Source organism: Hoplias malabaricus, chromosome 9, assembly GCF_029633855.1.
Source record: "Hoplias malabaricus isolate fHopMal1 chromosome 9, fHopMal1.hap1, whole genome shotgun sequence".
Taxonomy (NCBI): Eukaryota; Metazoa; Chordata; class Actinopteri; order Characiformes; family Erythrinidae; genus Hoplias; species Hoplias malabaricus.
In genome coordinates this window covers 873,270-892,500 of record NC_089808.1, presented here as the reverse complement: position 1 = coordinate 892,500, position 19,231 = coordinate 873,270, and the positions used below count along the sequence as shown (strand labels likewise).

The window sequence follows — 19,231 nt, the reverse complement described above, 5'->3', positions numbered from 1 at the left end:
GCAGTGTCTCAGCTTGACAAGGTCTTCTCTGACAACACACCTGCCACAGGTAAAAAGAACCGCTCAATGTAGTTTTCGTGTATTTGTTCGGTTAGTAAACAAACTGAGGCTGAGGTGTCTGTGTCTGTGTCTGTGCAGTCACCTCTGCAGCTCCCTCTAGTGGCCCTCCACAATATAGCACTTTGTTTGGCAACAGACTCTCTTCTAGTTCTACACCTGCCAGGTAAGATGCTGCATTAAACTGCAAGGCTTTGTTGTGTAAATCAAACATTTTTAAGCAGAAATCATATTATCCGACAAGATTACTCACTCATGCCAGGCTTAAATGAAAGCATGACCATGTGAAAATCATTAAACTATCCACCTTTGACAGCTCCCCAGGTGTTCCAGAAGCCACATCTGCTCCTCAGACATTTGCAAGTGAGTGAATTATTTACAGGTATAATACCACAGCACAAAAGGCATTTGTTTTGGTTTTTTACTATAGATTATCTGTGTGGGTTTCCTCCGGGTGACTGTCTGTGAGGAGTGTGGTGTGTTCTCTCTGTGTCTGTGTGGGTTTCCTCCGGGTGACTGTCTGTGAGGAGTTGGTGTGTTCTCCCTGTGTCTGCGTGGGTTTCCTCCGGATGACTGTCTGTGAGGAGTGTGGTGTGTTCTCCCTGTGTCTGCATGGGTTTCCTCCGGGTGACTGTCTGTGAGGAGTGTGGTGTGTTCTCTCTGTGTCTGCGTGGGTTTCCTCCGGGTGACTGTCTGGATGGATGGATGGACTATAGATTATACCAACATTTGTGATGGCCCAGTCTTTTGTATGGTGTAGCATTTTTCCTGCTTCATCAGTAAATTAACAAGCCCTTAATGAACAGAATTAGAAAAACAGCTCATAGAGCTGTGAGCCTTCAGGACTGTGACGTCACATACTGAAAAAAAAATTTGAAAATGGACTTCCTCAGATTTTGTTGTATTATTGTGGTGATTTATAACACAAATAATAATCAGGGCCAAATAATGGCATCTCTGGAATAAAATAAGTTAATATTTTACTCTACTCTTATTTTCTAATAACGTATTTAAATCTTAGCCCAAAGATTGTCGTCAAAACGGTATCACGTTAAAAGACTGCACTTAAAAATGGCTTAAATGCCTGTTTATTACATGCTTACTAATTAGGCTGTAAACACCTTAAAAATCATTAATAATCCTTAGTAGCACAGAGACAGGAAGTGCAACAGTGACCTCTTTTTTTGTCTAATACTGGAACCGTCAGAGAACTTAATGATAATAAAATGAAGGTGAAGAATAAGCTCAGACCTGAGGAGGTAAATGTAGTCGTTTCATGTGTTTAAATAAACCACATTATCATTAATGCATAAAAAGACACTGTTGGAGGTTTAAATCATTAAATGGTTAAACTTATTAACAAAGATGTGCTGAAGACGACAGGCCTCATGCTGAAGAAGATAAACTGAGGTCAGTATTTGGCGAGATCTGAGGTCTAACAGTGTAGATGGGTGTGGGTTCACTATCTGTGTTACAACTGATTAATGACTGCACTGTATCAGTTAATGTATTGACATCTTAATTAATAACTAATAAACCTTTATAAGTTTAGTCCTTCTAAAATTCTATCCTCAAAACTACTGCCAAACAATGTATCAGGCGTCAGTTCATCCATGAGATTATGACCAGCTCTTTGTTTCTGCACCCACTGTCCATTCTCTCAGCTCCATTGAAAACACAGGGGCACTGTGTACTTCTGCTCTTACAGACTGTAGTGTGTCTGATGCCTTGAATACTTCATTAGCTATTAGTCCTTTGTATTGATAATGATATATATATATCCTAACATTGTCTTGATCTTAACCCTTAAAACACATCTGTATACACATTAAATTAAGCTCTGATTGAGTTTCAGATTCAAAGCACATTCAGTTAATGTGTGATACGTTCCCTTCCCTCAGACACACACTCATCTCTCACTATCTTTCTTATCCCCTTCTCCAGATTTCCCAAATCCTTTCACTTCTATAGCCAGCAGCTCCCAGCCTGCTCTGTCCCCCAGCAACCCCTTCAACAGCACGGCCGTAGGTGAGTCCTCCTCAGATTTAACCTGGACCACAGATATATATTTGAAGATGTTGTCAAATTTACAGCGAGCAGAATTCAATCGGCTGTTGTCCGTGGTTTGGTTTAGATGAACCCCGCACACACAGGTGAACACACACATCGGTGTTTTGGTGTCTACACCGCAGGTCACAAATCTGTTTCCCTAATCCAAGGTTATTACAGATTAGAAAGCCGTGAAAATACGAAATACACGTTGTTCTGTTTAGCCCAGGCTTTCTTTATCTTATGGTCAATGCTTATTCAATGTGGGACTCCGTTAATGTGATATCTTAGTGTGTTTGTTCCTGTTAAAGTCTCTCTCCAATAAACATGATTAACCCTTCACAAACAGTGAATTCACCTGGGCCTCTTTGAGGTGTACTGTGGGGTACAGTGTTGGATCTAAAGGAAATAAGACACCTCGGCTTAAACTCAGAGGGCATTCACCATTTATTCGTTCACGGACATGAGGAAAAGAAGCAGCCTTTGTGTGTAGCTTAAATGACTCGAGTTTCTGATCCAAACCGATCCAAAATCAGCTTCCACCATGCCCCCAATCTGAGTCATGAGGACACACGAGCCAAAAACTGATTAGCGCACTCATGCTATGAAATCTAATACGTACAGCTCTGAAATCCAGGAGACACATGGTATAAAGCCCAGCACGGACCAGTGAGGCATGTCAAATCCACGAGCTCCAGGGGTGCAGTGGCATGTGGCGTGCCCTGTCGTCAAAATATATGAATGATATAAAACGGCAGCTGTGATATCTGATGTCCTGGGCTTTTTTCCCATGGTCGCAGACTTTTCTAATCGTAGGAAAAAGGTTGAATCTTGATTCACTTTAAAAAACAAAGGCCATTGTACACGAAAGTGTAACTGATCTGCTGATAAAGGAACGTAATGTTACGTAATAGTCATTGTGTTGAATTACATAATCCATTGTAACGGAAGCATTCTGGAGACATTGTAATTATTGTGCTCTATTTTTAAGATCATTGTTCTAAGGGTAAAATGCTTATTATGATAAAGGAATTCAGTTTAAACATCTTTTTAAATTCCATGTGATTGACAGGTGACTGCAGTACACTCGTCTCACCCTCTCCCCCAGCTGCCTTCCCCCATTCTGCCTCTTTCCCTGTTCCCAGCACACAGAACTCAGCCTTTCCACACGAGCCAGCTAACACCCAGGAAGCTAACGGTGAGTGAGAGTATTTATTTTAAATGATGTTCTATACATTTGGCCACACAATGTTACACTTATTGCAAATGTAATCAATATGTGGTGCCAGATGTTGGCTTTTTAACATCTGTGTTGGCGCTTCAACGCTAATGTAACTAACAAGTAAAGGTAGCTTACGATGCCAGCGACGTTATAAAGAGGAGGAGACATTAGTTTACAGGCACAGCCCAAGGTGGGGAGGGTGTTTTTTGTTTTGTTTTTATAAATTATGTCAGATTTATTTGTCTCCGTATTCAAAGAGATAACTGGGATACTTCAAAGATGGCTGTTGACTGGTGTCAGGATCGCGGGGCCGAATGATGGGAGGTGGACACACGCTAATAACACTAACTTTATTTAAACAAAAGATAACAAAACTGAGACAGACTCAGATAAAGAAAGATCTAGACAGAGAGAGCTAAACGGACTGAATGGTACAGAAAGACGAAGAGAGAGGCACAAGGAAGGAGACAGACAGACCGGACTGACAAAGGAAAGAGAAGCAAACCAAGGAACAGACGAGACAAAGACTAGAGAGAGAGAGAAACGAATGGAGAGCACAAAATGAAGGTGGAAGCAAAAGGAAACGAGGAACAGATGAGACAAACAGACTTGTGCAAAACAAAAGGTGGAATGTCCAACAAAGAGGCACTAAGACAAAGGAACTTGAATGCACACCACAGACAAGGAACACCTGGGACAGATAACGGGGTGGGTGGGGGGGGGGGGCAGGACTACAAAGGAGGCATAACGAGAGGGTGGAGCTAAGGCGGGACAGGGGCGGAGACAGGAACAAAAACAAACAGAGCCATGTGCTACATGAACACATGGTGGAAACCATTTTTTTTTAATAATGACTGCTTCACATTGTGCCTCTGGCCTCATGCTGACTGCATGCCCAAATCATCACATGCGTGTAAGGCATACTGTTATCATACACAACTATGTCTGTCAACTCATAGGTTTTACCCATTTAAACTGAGGAAAACTCTATAAAACTAGATTCCACATAAAGACAATTAAAGCTGGGTAAACTGCTGTAGCTAATGGTTAAAGTGGTAGACACCTACGTTTTTATACAAAAAGTGAATCACTGTGACACTCTTATACAGTATTATGTCGTTTTATACAATATAATTCACGCATTTCTATGATTTATTATTCCTTCAGCAGTTTACACAGTTAATACTTCCATTTGATGTACACCTTTTCCACTTCCTTTAATTAAACTCTATATGTGAGGTGCACATGTGATGTTTTAAAAATAGCATAATGATGTTGGGTCATGTTTATGATTTTCATTTCTCTTCGTAGGTTTCACATCCTTCCCTGCCTCAGAGTCCATTACCAAAGTCCAGCGACCCATGTCCGTCAATCCATTTACTGTGAGTAGTCCTCCTTTAGGCCACTTACTAGGCCCTGAGTAATTTGGCAGAAAAACCTAGATTTCTCAAGATTTAATGTAATTAAATCAGTGTGAGTAAGATTATGTACAGAGTGGGCCGTTTATATGGATACACCTTAATAAAATGGGAATGGTTGGTGATATTAACTTCCTGTTTGTGGCACATTAGTATATGGGAGCGGGGAAACTTTTCAAGATGGGTGGTGACCATGGTGGCCATTTTGAAGTCGGCCATTTTGGATCCAACTTTTGTTTTTTCAATGGGAAGAGGGTCATGTGACACATCAAACTGAAAACAAAATTGGTTTTAACGTAACTTTATTCTTTCATGAGTTATTTACAAATTTTTGACCACTTATAAAATGTGTTCAAAGTGCTGCCCATTGTGTTGGATTGTCAATGCAACCCTCTTCTCCCACTCTTCACACACTGATAGCAACACTGCAGGAGAAATGCTAGCACAGGCTTCCAGTATCCGTAGTTTCAGGTGCTGCACGTCTTGATGGTATGGTGTGGTATATGGGGTACAAAGATAGTGAGGCCATTCTTCATCAATGGAAACCTCAAGGCCACTGGAAATGCGAAATTACTACATGATGATGTGTTTTCCTCTTTATGCACTGAAGCTGGGACGTTCCCTGAGTTTTTTCCAGCAAGACGGTGCACCACCACATTATGGGTGTCAGGTCCGAGCATTCCTAGAGGAACAGTTTCCTGGAAAGTGGATTGGTCGTCGTTGGCCAGTTGAATGGTCCCCAAGGTCTCCCGTTCTGACCCCTTAGACTTTTATCTTTGGGGTCATCTGAAGGCAATTGTCTATGCTGTGAAGGTACGAGACGTGCAGCACCTGAAACTACGGATCCTGGAAATCTGTGCTAGCATTTCTCCTTCGGTGTCTCTATCAGTGTGTGAAGAGTGGGAGAAGAGGGTTGCATTGACAATCCAACACAACGGGGCAGCACTTTGAACACATTTTATAAGTGCTCAGAAACTCGTAAATAACTCATGAAAGAATAAAGTTTACGTTAAACCAAGCACACCATTGCTTTTCTTGTGAAATTCCCAATAAGTTTGATGTGTCACATGACCCTCTTCCCATTGCAAAAACAAAAGTTGGATCCAAAATGGCCGACTTCAAAATGGCCGCCATGGTCACCACCCATCTTGAAAAGTTTCCCCCCTCAAGTAGCCTAGATCTTAGTTTTCTGTGCGTACCATGATTAGATTTAATAAACAGGGTAAAAATACATTCTATTTCTCTGAGTGGTCATTTGTGACTACACTTAAGTAAGAGGGACCTTGTCTGTAAGTAAATCTGTGTGTGTGTAATTCACTGCTGTTCTCTCCATTTGTTTTCTCAGGGGAATGTTTACCCCACCAGAGGAGCGTCACTGAACCCTTTCATCTGATCCCAGCTCCCCTCGGCCAGACAGAGATGAAGAGACAGGGAGAGAATGTGTGTATATGAGAGAGAGAGAGAGAGAGAGAGAGAAAGAATGCTCCTTAGAACTAGTGCCGTTTCCATTGCCACCAGAGAGCTCCCTGCTACAGATAAAGGGGGAAATACACATGCCCATTTTACTGAGTGTTGATTAATGTGTGTGTATTAGTGCGTATTATTTTGTCTGTGTTCCTGTGTGAGTGAGTTTATGTGCATCATTTGCACCACATGTAACAGGACAAAGCTGTGTGTGTGTGTGTGTGTGTGTGTGTGTGTGTGTGTGTGTGTGGATGTGTGTGTTCAACTCTATGTAGGGGGATGTGTTCTTGCCATACATCTGATGTGTTTGATATTAAAAACCACCTCATGGTGCAATAGAAGAAGGCCATTACAGACTCGTACACAGCTGCTTTAACCTCCTGCTTCCGCCCTCTCGGTAACATGTTTGTAGTTCATTAGCCTGTGCCCAAGCTGCATTTCAGCAACAACACTAAAGAATAAAGTCGCAGGTTTATAGAACGAAAGACGGCAGCGAGAGGCCTAAGCTTCAAATTCTCTTAATAAAAGCTGTGCGTTTTTCATTAGTTCTGATTTGATAGCCTTCTGCTCTCCGGTCTAATGCATGTTAAAAGGAGAGTGTTTAAAAAAGCTCTAGGCTTTTCTCACGTGTTTGTGTACGTACGCAAGGCCTTTACACATTTATAGTTTTTTTATTACTTTAGGGTTGATTTGTATTCTCCTTTTTAAAGCATTTGTTTGTGCGTTGTCAGACTGCATGCGCTTTGTGAGCAAGAAGCTGTTGAATGTACGGCAAGTTCAGTAACTTTTAAAAAAGTGTTTCTTGTTATTCATAATATTCAGGACCAAATATTGTCAGGTTTCAAAAATACGTATTTTTTTCTTACACTAATTTTTTTTTACAGTGTCCTTGTATGAGAAGTAATTGTACGCATAAAAAGCTCTTCATATTAGTTTTGCGTCAGTGTGTATACATTTACGTGAACCTTAAATTTGCTGCTTCAGGATTTCATGCGATATATATTTTTAAAATAGCACTGGCATTTATATTTTTTATCTGTGGGAAGGTCATCATTGCATTCTGAATGTATTTGCACTCCTTTAGGGCTTTAAACTGGAAATTAAACAAAGAAACCTATCACTTTCACCTTGTACGTGACCTAATTATTCTTTCAGGATGATTGCAGTTCTCTTAAAATAGACGCCGTGCAGTGGAGGTGAAGCTCCGGCAGAGGGCGCCCTGGAGCTTTGGGTTAAACAAGAAACGGAGTTGTAAACTCATTCAAAATGGGAGCAGCGTACAGACGTATATTCCTGTTATAACTTTAGACTATTAATATTCATACTCCGTAACCAAATAACTTTGTTGCTAAGCGACCATAAATAACCATCCGGTTGATGCCATTTGTAAACATTCCCAAAAGCCCTTAGCTGCGGTACTAGGGCTAGTGGTGGGAGCTGTAGTGGGGGGGGGTTCTATGGTCATTGTAAACTAAAGTGAGAGCAGTGCGAAGCGGGGGACAGGCGGCAGTGAATGAAATCTGATTCTGCTCAGCGGCCTCGTGCTCTACACCAACCCCCTCTCTAGCTATATACCTCCCCTCAAACACACACACACACACACGCTGTAAGTACGGAGGGGCGCTGAGTGACAGGCTGGCCCACACAGTAGTTCGGTCCGAGGGCCAGACTCAAGGCTTTAGAGGCGGAGAGCAGCCAGTCTCCGTCCTACTGTGTGTAATCAGTAATGAGATTGAAGCGCTCGGCTTTGGGAAGATTGTGGGGCTGGGACGCGGCTGTGTGACCGCGAGCTTCGGGACGGATTCAGACACCGATTCGTGTTTTATTTTTCTCTGGCGAGAGGAAAGTAACTGTGTGCAGCTCTCTCCCCCGCTCTGGTGCGCTCTTGTCCTCGCGAGACACTTTTCGGGCGGAGAGAGAGAGAGAGGGGGGAGTTCAATGAGAGGGTGAGTAGCGAGCTCGCGCCGCACGTCGCTGGCTGAAACTTTAAGAGAGCAGCGGGAAGACGGAGGGAAAGGAGGGGAGCATGGAGCCGCAGAGCTGCGAGACGTCGAGTTTCGCGGACGTGCGCAAAAGCGGCTACCTCCGAAAGCACAAGTCGATGCACCGGCGCTTCTTCGTGCTGCGCGCGGCGTCCGAACGTGGCCCGGCGCGACTCGAGTACTACGAGAGCGAGAAGAAGTTCCGCGGCAAGGCGCCCGCGCCCAAGCGCGCCGTGGTCCTCGAGACGTGCTTCAACATCAACAAGCGCGCGGACGCCAAGAACAAGCACATGATCGTGCTGTACACGCGCGCGGACAGTTTCACCGTGGCCGCGGAAAGCGAGGCTGAGCAGCACGACTGGTACCAGGCCATGGTGGAGCTCCAGTGCAAGAGTGAGTCCCCCGTCCTCTGTTCAGAACACACACACACGGGCCCATAGACCTCACAACACACTCACAAACATAAATACACACAAACAAGCATGCACGCTCTGAAGTGAGTCTGCACACACACACACACACACACACACAGAGGCATGCGAGCTGTGCATTGACCGCGTGCTCCTCTGGTCCATTCAATTCAACTTGATTCAAGTCTGTTCCCAGGTTCTACACCAGAGACACACCGCAGTGAAATGAACTCATTGTGTGAATGTGGGAAATGTATTGGTGTGGAATCAGTGCAGATCTCAGTCAAATCACCGAGCACATTTGTTTTTATTCAGTGCTGTTACAGTCCTTTGATAAAATCAGGAATAAAGCTGTAAAAGTAACCTTTTTTAAAACGTTACCGTGGTTACAGTGTGTTAAAACGTATGAAACAAACAGCCCTAGTTCCTCGTGTGTTCCCTGTCTTTCAGTCCAGTGTCCAGTCTTCAGCACGACTGTAAACACTGCCGGCGCATGCTGAAATTCACTGGGAAATGCTCTTTTAACGTGGCACGTCGAGAGAGTCCCATTTTAACGATTTACAGCCAGTGAAGTGCCCGGGGGTGAGGAGGGGGCTGTTAAAGAGCGGTGCTGAAGGCTGCGGGGTGTGTGTGTGTGTGTGTGCAGCATGTGCCTGTACTGGGCTGCGAGCTGGGGCTGAGCCCTGAAGTCAGCTCTGGGTTTGTTCATTAGAAAGAGAGGGCTGTAACTCCAGTGACGTGTGTCTTCTCCGTATGAACTCAAACCTCTGCACAACTGTTTCATGAGGGGCATTTCTTCACGTGTGGTGCAAGCTTCTATCGTGTTACAGATGTGTGTGAATGTAGTTAGGATTCTCAGAGTCTACAGGGGCAGGGCCCAGCTCAGAGCCCACACTTTCTCCTTTAATCAGCCTCCTGTTTGTTTTCATGTGTCCTGTAAAGGGTCTGTGTGTTTCTGTAGAGTTTAAATTAGACCTGAGTTGTGAGCATCTCTGGGTTCTTGAGGAGCAGGTTATAAATGTAATGTATTATTAAAATGAAGATTATTATTGTTAGTGTTAATGTTATTAACCCCTTGTGTACTGCGTAAAGCAGCAGTATTATGGGGCCATTCGGACTTTAAAAGATATTCATGAATGTTTGCACAGCCTGCAGTGTTATACCAGCTTGTGTGTGCAGGTGAATAATGACGTGGATATATATGGAGTAAGATTACTGTCCGAAATAAGCGTGTGCGTGCATGACTGGCCGTCTGCTCGAAGCATCTCGCCTGTGAGTCCAGTGACGGATTTTACAACAGTGTTTTCTCACGTACGATTCTAGAAGTCGTACCCGTAATAATTCAATAAAAGTCGTATGCGTAAGTCTTTATAATCGTATGTTTTTGAAGTCGTATTGGTACAAAACAGACGTCTGTGGACAAATTAAATATTTATAAATGAAAGTATATGAGCAAGTATATGAGCACATGTTTATTTTTGACTGTAATCGTACTCCATAGATCCCACTAGCCAATCAGCATGCTCCCTGTCCACTAGCCAATCAGCATGCTCCCTGTCCACTAGCCAATCAGCATGCTCCCTGTCCACTAGCCAATCAGCATGCTCCCTGTCCACTAGCCAATCAGCATGCTCCCTGTCCACTAGCCAATCCGCATGCTCCCTGTCCACTAGCCAATCCGCATGCTCCCTGTCCACTAGCCAATCAGCATGCTCCGTATCCACTAGCCAATCAGATTGCTGCCTACCCACTAACCAATCTGCATTCTAGCATCTGATTCTAGCTTGTTCTATTAACTTAAGTAAATATTAATATTTAAATCAAGTGAGAGTGAATAAGGAGCGATTTTACCTTTTGTGCATTTTTATTCAAGTTCCTTAAATACAATGTCTACGATTGTGGGGAAATCCTGTTCCCACTGGTCTGTTTACACTTAATCCACCTATGGAGCATGAATAGAGAAATATTCTCTTCTCGGTTCATGTCTTTCAACGTTTGGAGGTCTCTCTGTTGTGTAACGGGGCTTTTCCTCGGCATGGGATCTGCTCGACTCTGCTCGCTTTTAGCTGGTCGCTTTTTTAACAGCACGTCTCCCCCGCGAAATGGAGCCAGTGATGATTATTATTATTATTATTATTATTATCGTTACACTTATATAGCGCCTTTCTAGACACCCAAGGACGCTTTACAATCCACACTGCTCAGAACACTCAATTCACACACACACACACACACACTGGCGAGAAGCGGCAGCCAAACGCACACAGCGTACTCTCGACCAGAAACGACCGTCCACCTGGAGGACTGCATCGGGCACTAGGGTTTAACCCAGGACAGAGCGCCAATCCATATCTGGGCTCACACATACAGACATTCATTCACACACCAGGACAGTTATTAGAGAAGCCAATTCACCTACCCTCTATGTTTTTGGACTGTGGGAGGAAACCGGAGACCCCGGAGGAAACCCACGCAGACACGGGGAGAACATGGAAACTCCACCCAGATGGGACTTGAACCCAAGATCCCAGCGCTGGGAGGCGAACGTGCTAACCACCAAGCCACCGTGCCGCCCGATGCAAAACCCTGTCTCTAATGGGAACCGGAGGAGGCTTTGAAAACCACAACAATGTCAGCAGTAAAGTTGGGTGCTGTTTACTTGTGGTTTATTCGCGTTAGTGTTCTCAGGTTCTTCTCGGGTTTAAACATACTCAATTAATTTTTGATATTGTGAGGTGATTTGTTTAATTTTAACATTAAAAAAGTAGAATATTAGAAAAACAAAACTACTCCACACTTAAGTGTTTAAAGGGCAACACCAGTGACCTTTTGGCCCTGCCTCATTTCTCCACCTCCTCCTAGATTCTGGGTTAAGTTCCGGTGGTTGTCATGACGTTATAACGGGGTGGGGCAGGACTTTCTGTTTTTCAGTCATGTCCTAGGACCCGCTGTCCTCACGACACAGGACTGAACCAAACGCAAACTGAGACTTTTCTCTGGACATTTCTCTGGATATCGGTGAATGTTAAAGACCTGTAGTCCACTAGATTAGGTGTTAGATTGTATTTATATCACATTATTAAAGTTAAAGTTGTCTGTCGTTGCTCTCTTTCTTTGTTTTGTTTGTTCAGGTTGTTTTCTTTAAAGTGCTTTTGCTGAAGTGAGTATTTAATTGAAGGCAAATTTACATTTGTGTAAAGATGGGTTCAGTCTGCCACCCACCTCTGGTAATTACGCTGTCGGGTCGTAGTCTTTACTGGTTTTGGCCGTGACGTTCTATTACTGTAAACGTGTTGTTGTGAGAGTGCTGGGGCTTTGGAGAACTTCTTGGAAAAGTCATGTTTTGAGTTGCTCAGCAGCTCCTTCTTATCCACATTGCCACGCTGAGGCCGTGGCTTATCGCCCAGCTTCACCGGGGCTTATTCTCTCACAGTTAACCATATCACTGGAGCTTAAAAGGCTTAAAGGAAGAGAAAAACAAGGCATTTCCGTGTGTGTTTTAGAAGACCCTCGTCTCCTTTCTCCTTTCACATGAGCCAAATGCCAGTGAAGTCGCTTAAGCTTGCGTTTCTCCGGCAGGGTTTTGTGTCGTCGCTGTTGAGGATAGCCCCAAAAGTCTGCAGATTTTTTAAAGAAGAACACAGCCCTAAAAAATACAGGACTGTTTGCAAAAGAGTGATTTTGTCTGCAGGGCCACGCACTCATGTCAGATGCTGAATATCGTTTCTTTGTCTTTCCCCTGAATAAAGGATGGTCCGTACAGAGCGTTTTATGGCTCTAATGTCCATTAAGTTGTATGTATCTATATGAACAAATGACCTAAGACCTCACAGCTATCATCCGTTTTGTAACGGGACTGGTCCTGAAGCTAGTGCAGAGTAAACAGAAGCTAAAAGGTCAGTGACCGTGACTCTGTGCTGCAATCAACCGATCCGCTAGCCGCCAGTACCCCAGCCTCAGCAGAGACCGCTGACCAAACATGTGACATTGCCACGGCGAATGAAAGTGGCGGGTCAAGGTGTTATTAGCGGGTGTGCTATTATGTAAGGAAGAGTTAATGAGAGTGTGTCTTTACTGCCTCTCCAAGATCTCCCCGAGAGAAACACAGTGTAGTGCTTTAAATCAAGCGCTGGAAGCACTGCCTTTATTCAAATGTCCTTTATTCAAATCCACATCAGCTATTAAACCAACATGGGTTTGTCCTCTGGTTTCTTATTTGGCTACAGTTTGATTTATGTTTTAATGATGTGGATGTTAACGATGAGGGATGAGCTTTAATGGAATAAAGAGACACGGATACAGAAGCAATGGGAGAAAACACGGAGAACGGAATCTTACAATCGTCTGCCATTAAACCCATGATGTGCATTGGCCATTGAAACAAACCCAACGCTTCTGAGACTGTGCTTAAACATTTCACCATCTGTCATAGGCACCTTTAAGTTCTGTCATCTTCTTTTTATCCTTTTAATAACGGCTTCATCTTTGGTGACACACAATACACACAATTTCACATTCACTTGAACACAATATGCTGGCGTCTTCATAAAATATGTGCTTTAGAATTGAGTTGTTGCTAATACAGTGATCCCTCGTTTTTGGCGGGGGATGCGTTCCAAGACCCCCCGCAAAAAACGAATTTCCGTGAAACAGAGGACAGATATTTTTTATGTATTTAACGAGTATTTGGACTTTTAAACCCCTCCCTGTTACTGTTAACAACCCACCCTCTGCATTACACAGTCGTTCTCTAATGTTTTTCAGCTGGAACTACATGTGATATCCCACCAGTTTTTTTAATAGAGTCATTCCTAAGCTGTGATTCAGCGTCAGTAAATTTCACTCGGATGTGGACGTGAACAACACATGTACTGTACGTAAGAAACATTTGTAAATGATAGAAATATTGTGTCACCTACAGCCCCAGTGTAATACATGTGAATATCAATAAAAAATACTTTGGCTGTTCATCTTTCACGATTTTCCTAGATTTTCCCTCAATATCCGCGATATAGCGGCCATAAGCCCCTTGAAAAAACCCGTGAAGTAGCGAATCCACGAAAGATGAACCGCGAAGTAGCGAGGGATCACTGTACGTTAATCTTACTGTAACCTCTTTCAGAATCAACTCATCCCTTCCTTTCTTCATTCAGACAGTTATTCATTTGTTCATTCTACATCATGTGACGTACTGAACACCACTCATCCCCCATTCAAACCAAACACCACAAACTGCTGAATTCCAGTGAATGAATGAATCAACGAATAAATTAATTTCTATTAGTTTTTTTTTAACAAAAAGACAAAAGAAAGCTCCACTAATTTTCTGAAACCCTTCTCATTGATTTCATTTATTAAGTCATCATTTGTTCTTTCATTCGTTCACATTCACTCGCTTGTTTGTATTTTGCATAGAGTTTTAAAAGAAGAGCAGACCCCTCACTCACACGGACCCACCGAAACGCCTCAAACTCTGACCCGATGTCAGCTGAGTTTCAGAAATGGTGTCCAGCGCTGGGTTTTTTAACTTAGTAACAGGAGTTTATGGTGTAACTGGAGTCTGTGGTATGCAGTGTACTGGAAGTGTTTGCACCCCTCTGTACCCCGAGAGGGAGCACTGAATTATGGGTAGGGGGTGAGGCGAGGCACATGGACAAATATTTTCCCATTGACGCGGTTTCTGGAGCGGGAGCACGTTTTCTCCTGCCCACTGCTGCTGTAGACCACAGTTTGAACACGGAGACCACAGTTAGTCATTGGAGGCTTTTTACTGTGGAAAAGTTTGGGAAAGAGAGGAACGTTTTGAAGCAGCGTGTTTGAACAATGCTGAACAATGTAGTTCAGAGACTAAGTGTTGACAGGCACACACACACACACACACACACACACAGCAGAGTAGGGCCTGGGAAGCTCACCTGCGCAGAATGAACGCTTGCTGGAGGACGTTCAGGGTTTAGTGGATATTTGACTTCTCTGTATTTGTTCAGCTGTGAAGCGGACATTATGCAAAAAAAGATCGATTTTACACACTGGCCGACTTGTCCACAGACTCCGAGACAGAACTAACCACATGTTAAGTCTGACTTGAAGTCATTTCTGATGTATTCTATTTGTATGAAGTGAATATTTCCAAACTGTGAATCAAAGCAAAATGGAAAATTAATGCATCACTTACTTTATTCCGTCTCTCCGTCTGAACCCTCGTCAGTTCATGGCTTAAACATAAAAGTGTTGTGATATAAATAAAGTGATTCTGGTCTTATTCCAAATGGTCTCCAGATTTTTTTATTATATCAAAAAGACTGGGGGGTTATTAGTCATCATTCATTCATTCATTATCTGTAACCCTTATCCAGTTCAGCGTCACGGTGGGTCCAGAGCCTACCTGGAATCATTGTGCACAAGGCGGGAATACACCCTGGAGGGGGCGCCAGTCCTTCACAGGGCAACACAGACACACACATTCACTCACACCTACGGACACTTTTTGAGTCGCCAATCCACCTACCAACATGTGTTTTTGGACTGTGGGAGGAAACCCGAGCACCCGGAGGAAACCCACGCAGACACAGGGAGAACACACCACACTCCTCACAGACAGTCACCCGGAGGAAACCCACGCAGACACAGGGAGAACACACCACGCTCCTCACAGACAGTCACCCGGAGGAAACCCACGCAGACACAGGGAGAACACACCACGCTCCTCACAGACAGTCACCCGGAGGAAACCCACGCAGACACAGGGAGAACACACCACAGTCCTCACAGACAGTCACCCGGAGGAAACCCACGCAGACACGGAGAACACACCACACTCCTCACAGACAGTCACCCGGAGGAAACCCACGCAGACACAGAGAGAACACACCACACTCCTCACAGACAGTCACCCGGAGGAAAACCACGCAGACACAGAGAGAACACACCACACTCCTCACAGACAGTCACCCGGAGGAAACCCACGCAGACACAGAGAGAACACACCACACTCCTCACAGACAGTCACCCGGAGGAAAACCACGCAGACACAGAGAGAACACACCACACTCCTCACAGACAGTCACCCAGAGCGGGAATTGAACCCACAACCTCCATGTCCCTGGAGCTTTGTGACTGCGACACCCACCTGCTGCGCCACCGTGCCGCCCCTATTAGTCATAATATTAACAGTAATATATTTTCACTTTATTTGTCACCTATAACTGAGTGAAATGCAGGTCAGGGACCGTCTCAGATAGTGTTTCACTCAGAAATATGTCACTAGACGTCTTCAGGAATCACGTGAATGCACCTCCAGATGTCTGCTCCTCCACCGTGGCCCTGAATAATAAATCATAGTGTGTGAATGTCTGGGAACGTTAATGAAATAATAACATTTAAACCAATTCTTATGACGGCGAATCTGAACAAAACAGTATTCAGATGAGAACAGAAATGAGCTGAACTCTCAAAACTCAGGGTTAATCCTGATCAGGAATGTGTTCCTGTGTGTGTGTGTGTTTGTGTAGATCAGATGCAGAAAATTGATTCTGGCATTTGACAGTGAAGCGTCAGGGAGCTGGGTTTGTTTACATCACACAACACCAGCACATTGCTCTTTCCACGGAGAGAGAGAAAGAGAGAAGGAACCCGGTCAGTGACGGGTGCTGAAAGGTTAACACTTTTAGTCCTTGCTCATCTCCTTAATGAGCTGGTAATTATTGTCTGTGTGAATTTATTTGTTCTTGGCTTTCTCTGTCACAGACGGACACACACACACACATACACGGCGAGCTCAGGGCAGGCAGAGCCAGTGCTATTTTAACTACTGGCTAAATCCAGATCACAGAAGCTTGTATCTGCTACATGGCTATTTCCTATAGTTTGACCCCAGACAACACCACATTAAAGTACAACTTGTCCTCAAACACAGCTAAAACAAGGCCAGTTCCCACTGGATGACCTTGTTCTGGCTCACCATCCGTGGCTCAGAATAGGCCTGTGCTTGTCTTTAACAAGAGACTCAAGCTGTCATTCTGTCTAGAGCTGCTGCATGCTTTGTAATTACATAAGCTGATGTCATTGGATAGTAGCACACTCACTTAGGATAATGATGTTTGTTTCTCGCTATCTCTGTATGAACCCCCAGCTATTTACTTACTGTGCACTTACACTGAATTACACCTACTCTCAAGAACACCTACCCAGGGACATAGTGGCATTAAACCCATTTAAAAGCCTGTGAGATGCCTTTTTAAATATGAAACGCTGTTTACCTGCCATTTTTAGGGTTTGTAAACACATTTTTAAATTCATAATTGAATCCGAATTGTTACCGTCAGTTCATCTGTGACAGTGCCCTTTAAGGTGAGAGTCGGGACCCGTCCCTTTAAGTGATAAGTGGAATTTGGGTGAGTGTCAATTGGGGAACATTGCTTATTCGGTATTTCTTCAGAAACAAAGGGTAGTTGTGCATCTCAAACACAACTCCAGCTCATTCCAGACGTGTTGAATCGTGCTCCACTGCTCTAGAGAAAATGGTGCTGCTGCTCATGTAGTTCTTGTGGGGGGCTTTCTAACCTCAAGGCGACTGTGGACATAGCGACGTTATGCACACGTGCGTTCCACTTACACAAGTTATCTGTCCACGATGGGGTACTGTTTAATAGAAATCAGTAATTAAATAAGTGTTGACTTGAAGCTTCTGTGCTACACCCAAGCAATGTTGGTGTCTATCAGTAGATATTTAAAGGAACACTATGTAATATTTTTTATGTAATATTACGGCTTCAAAATCAATGTGATGTTTCACTGACGTATAATAAAGAGAAAAGAGACTCTGTCGTTGCTACTCTGGGCTCAGCACTGCAGAAAATGCTTTATGTAACTTTAGGGGGAAGGTAGGTCACTACACCACCGCCCCACCCCCAGTCTTTCCCAATGTTTAACTTAAAATGACAGCTTCAAAATTCCTGTGATGCTTCGCTGACCGGTAATAATGGGAAAAGGACCTCCGTCACTGCTAATCTGGGTTTAGCACTGCAGAAACTGCACTATGTAAGTTTGGAGGACGGTAGGAAACTACCCCCTTCCACGTCTTACTTAGTGTTCCTTTAAGATTGGAACTTCAAACAATAATTGATATTTTTTTAATGTTAAAATGTTTTTTCTGTAAAATGTCTGAGGAAATTCCCTACAGACATCAAACATAAAATAATAACCTGCTCGGTCCATGTGTGAGGTCCTTCATTCCACAGCATCATGGCTGGGCTCCTTATTTCTTACACTACACCCCTGCGTTCACGAGACTCAGTCACCCTTGTGTTCACGTATTCAAGCACATTCACTCACACACGGTAAAAGCTGACCTCATTCTGCCCCCCAACCCCCCCCCCAGACATCACCCTCTTTAATTGGTTGAGTTATGATGATGAGGCACGTTTGTTCTTCAGCGAGTCCATAATAGCCACCGAGCAGTGGGAGGTCACTGAGTTCCTTGATGGTAAATCCCTAAGATATTTCTTTCTCACCAACGCAGTCCAGGAAGACCGTTTGAGGGGGAAAAGAAATGAATAGCTGCTGTTTTAAGAAAAGCAGCAGCCAGTCTTTGGTTGTGGCTCCACGTGAACGAGGCTGGCGCAGTTCTGGGAAATGAGGACCAGGCTGCAGCAGACACTGTGAAGCTTTGAGATTAAGCATGTTTGACGTTCTTTATTACTGGAGCAAAAACAACCCGGCTTTCTCATTGGCTCTTAGAATTTGCAGTTTGCTGAACAGTGCAGAGAGTCTAAATGATGTAGAACTGTTTACTCCTCAGACTAATTGTGCAAATTAAGCTCTAAACTGAACCTAAAACATGTAAAAAAAAAAAAAAAAAAGAGAGCGCAACATGAGGATGTCTAGAACAACTGAAACTCTCTGAAGTTCACCGCCGTTGGTTCAGATTCACAGCTTGGACTGTTTTGTGTTAAGTGGCCTATCCTTCTTCCCACATGAGTCCTGCCCAAGGATGCGTGTTTCTACCCAAAGCTGGGAATCACACATTAGTTTGCTCTGGGTGTAACAGTGTAACTCACTTTACTACACCAACAGTGCTTGGAAATAATGACATACATTTTATCAACCGGGCGGCACGGTGGCACAGTGTCACAGTCACACAGCTCCAGGGGCCTGGAGGTTGTGGGTTCGATTCCCGCTCCGAGTGACTGTCTGTGAGGAGTGTGGTGTGTTCTCCCTGTGTCTGCGTGGGTTTCCTCCGGGTGACTGTCTGTGAGGAGTGTGGTGTGTTCTCTCTGTGTCCGCGTGGGTTTCCTCCAGGTGACTGTCTGTGAGGAGTGTGGTGTGTTCTCCCTGTGTCTGCGTGGGTTTCCTCCGGGTGACTGTCTGTGAGGAGTGTGGTGTGTTCTCCCTGTGTCCGCGTGGGTTTCCTCCGGGTGACTGTCTGTGAGGAGTGTGGTGTGTTCTCTCTGTGTCCGCGTGGGTTTCCTCCGGGTGACTGTCTGTGAGGAGTGTGGTGTGTTCTCCCTGTGTCCGCGTGGGTTTCCTCCGGGTGACTGTCTGTGAGGAGTGTGGTGTGTTCTCTCTGTGTCCGCGTGGGTTTCCTCCGGGTGACTGTCTGTGAGGAGTGGGGTGTGTTCTCCCTGTGTC

General features: G+C 44.2%; 2 protein-coding genes across 4 annotated transcripts in view; both read left to right on the top strand.

The window, feature by feature from the left end:
• agfg2 (ArfGAP with FG repeats 2) overlaps nt 1–7,319 on the top strand; it is a 16,828-nt gene extending 9,509 nt beyond the window's left edge. For both annotated transcript variants that reach the window (XM_066681333.1, XM_066681332.1), the window contains 7 exons: nt 1–49; nt 139–223; nt 374–420; nt 2,002–2,085; nt 3,179–3,304; nt 4,640–4,710; nt 6,092–7,319. The exon at nt 1–49 is cut by the window's left edge and continues 140 nt beyond it. In XM_066681333.1, the coding sequence (XP_066537430.1) occupies nt 1–49; nt 139–223; nt 374–420; nt 2,002–2,085; nt 3,179–3,304; nt 4,640–4,710; nt 6,092–6,139 (510 nt within the window). In that variant the 3' untranslated portion in view covers nt 6,140–7,319. The remainder of the gene's footprint in view (nt 50–138; nt 224–373; nt 421–2,001; nt 2,086–3,178; nt 3,305–4,639; nt 4,711–6,091) is intronic.
• Nucleotides 7,320–7,796: 477 nt separating this feature from the next.
• Nucleotides 7,797–19,231, top strand: part of LOC136706854 (insulin receptor substrate 1-B-like) — an 86,490-nt gene continuing 75,055 nt past the window's right edge. For both annotated transcript variants that reach the window (XM_066680529.1, XM_066680528.1), the window contains exon 1: nt 7,797–8,585. In XM_066680529.1, the coding sequence (XP_066536626.1) occupies nt 8,237–8,585 (349 nt within the window). In that variant the 5' untranslated portion in view covers nt 7,797–8,236. The remainder of the gene's footprint in view (nt 8,586–19,231) is intronic.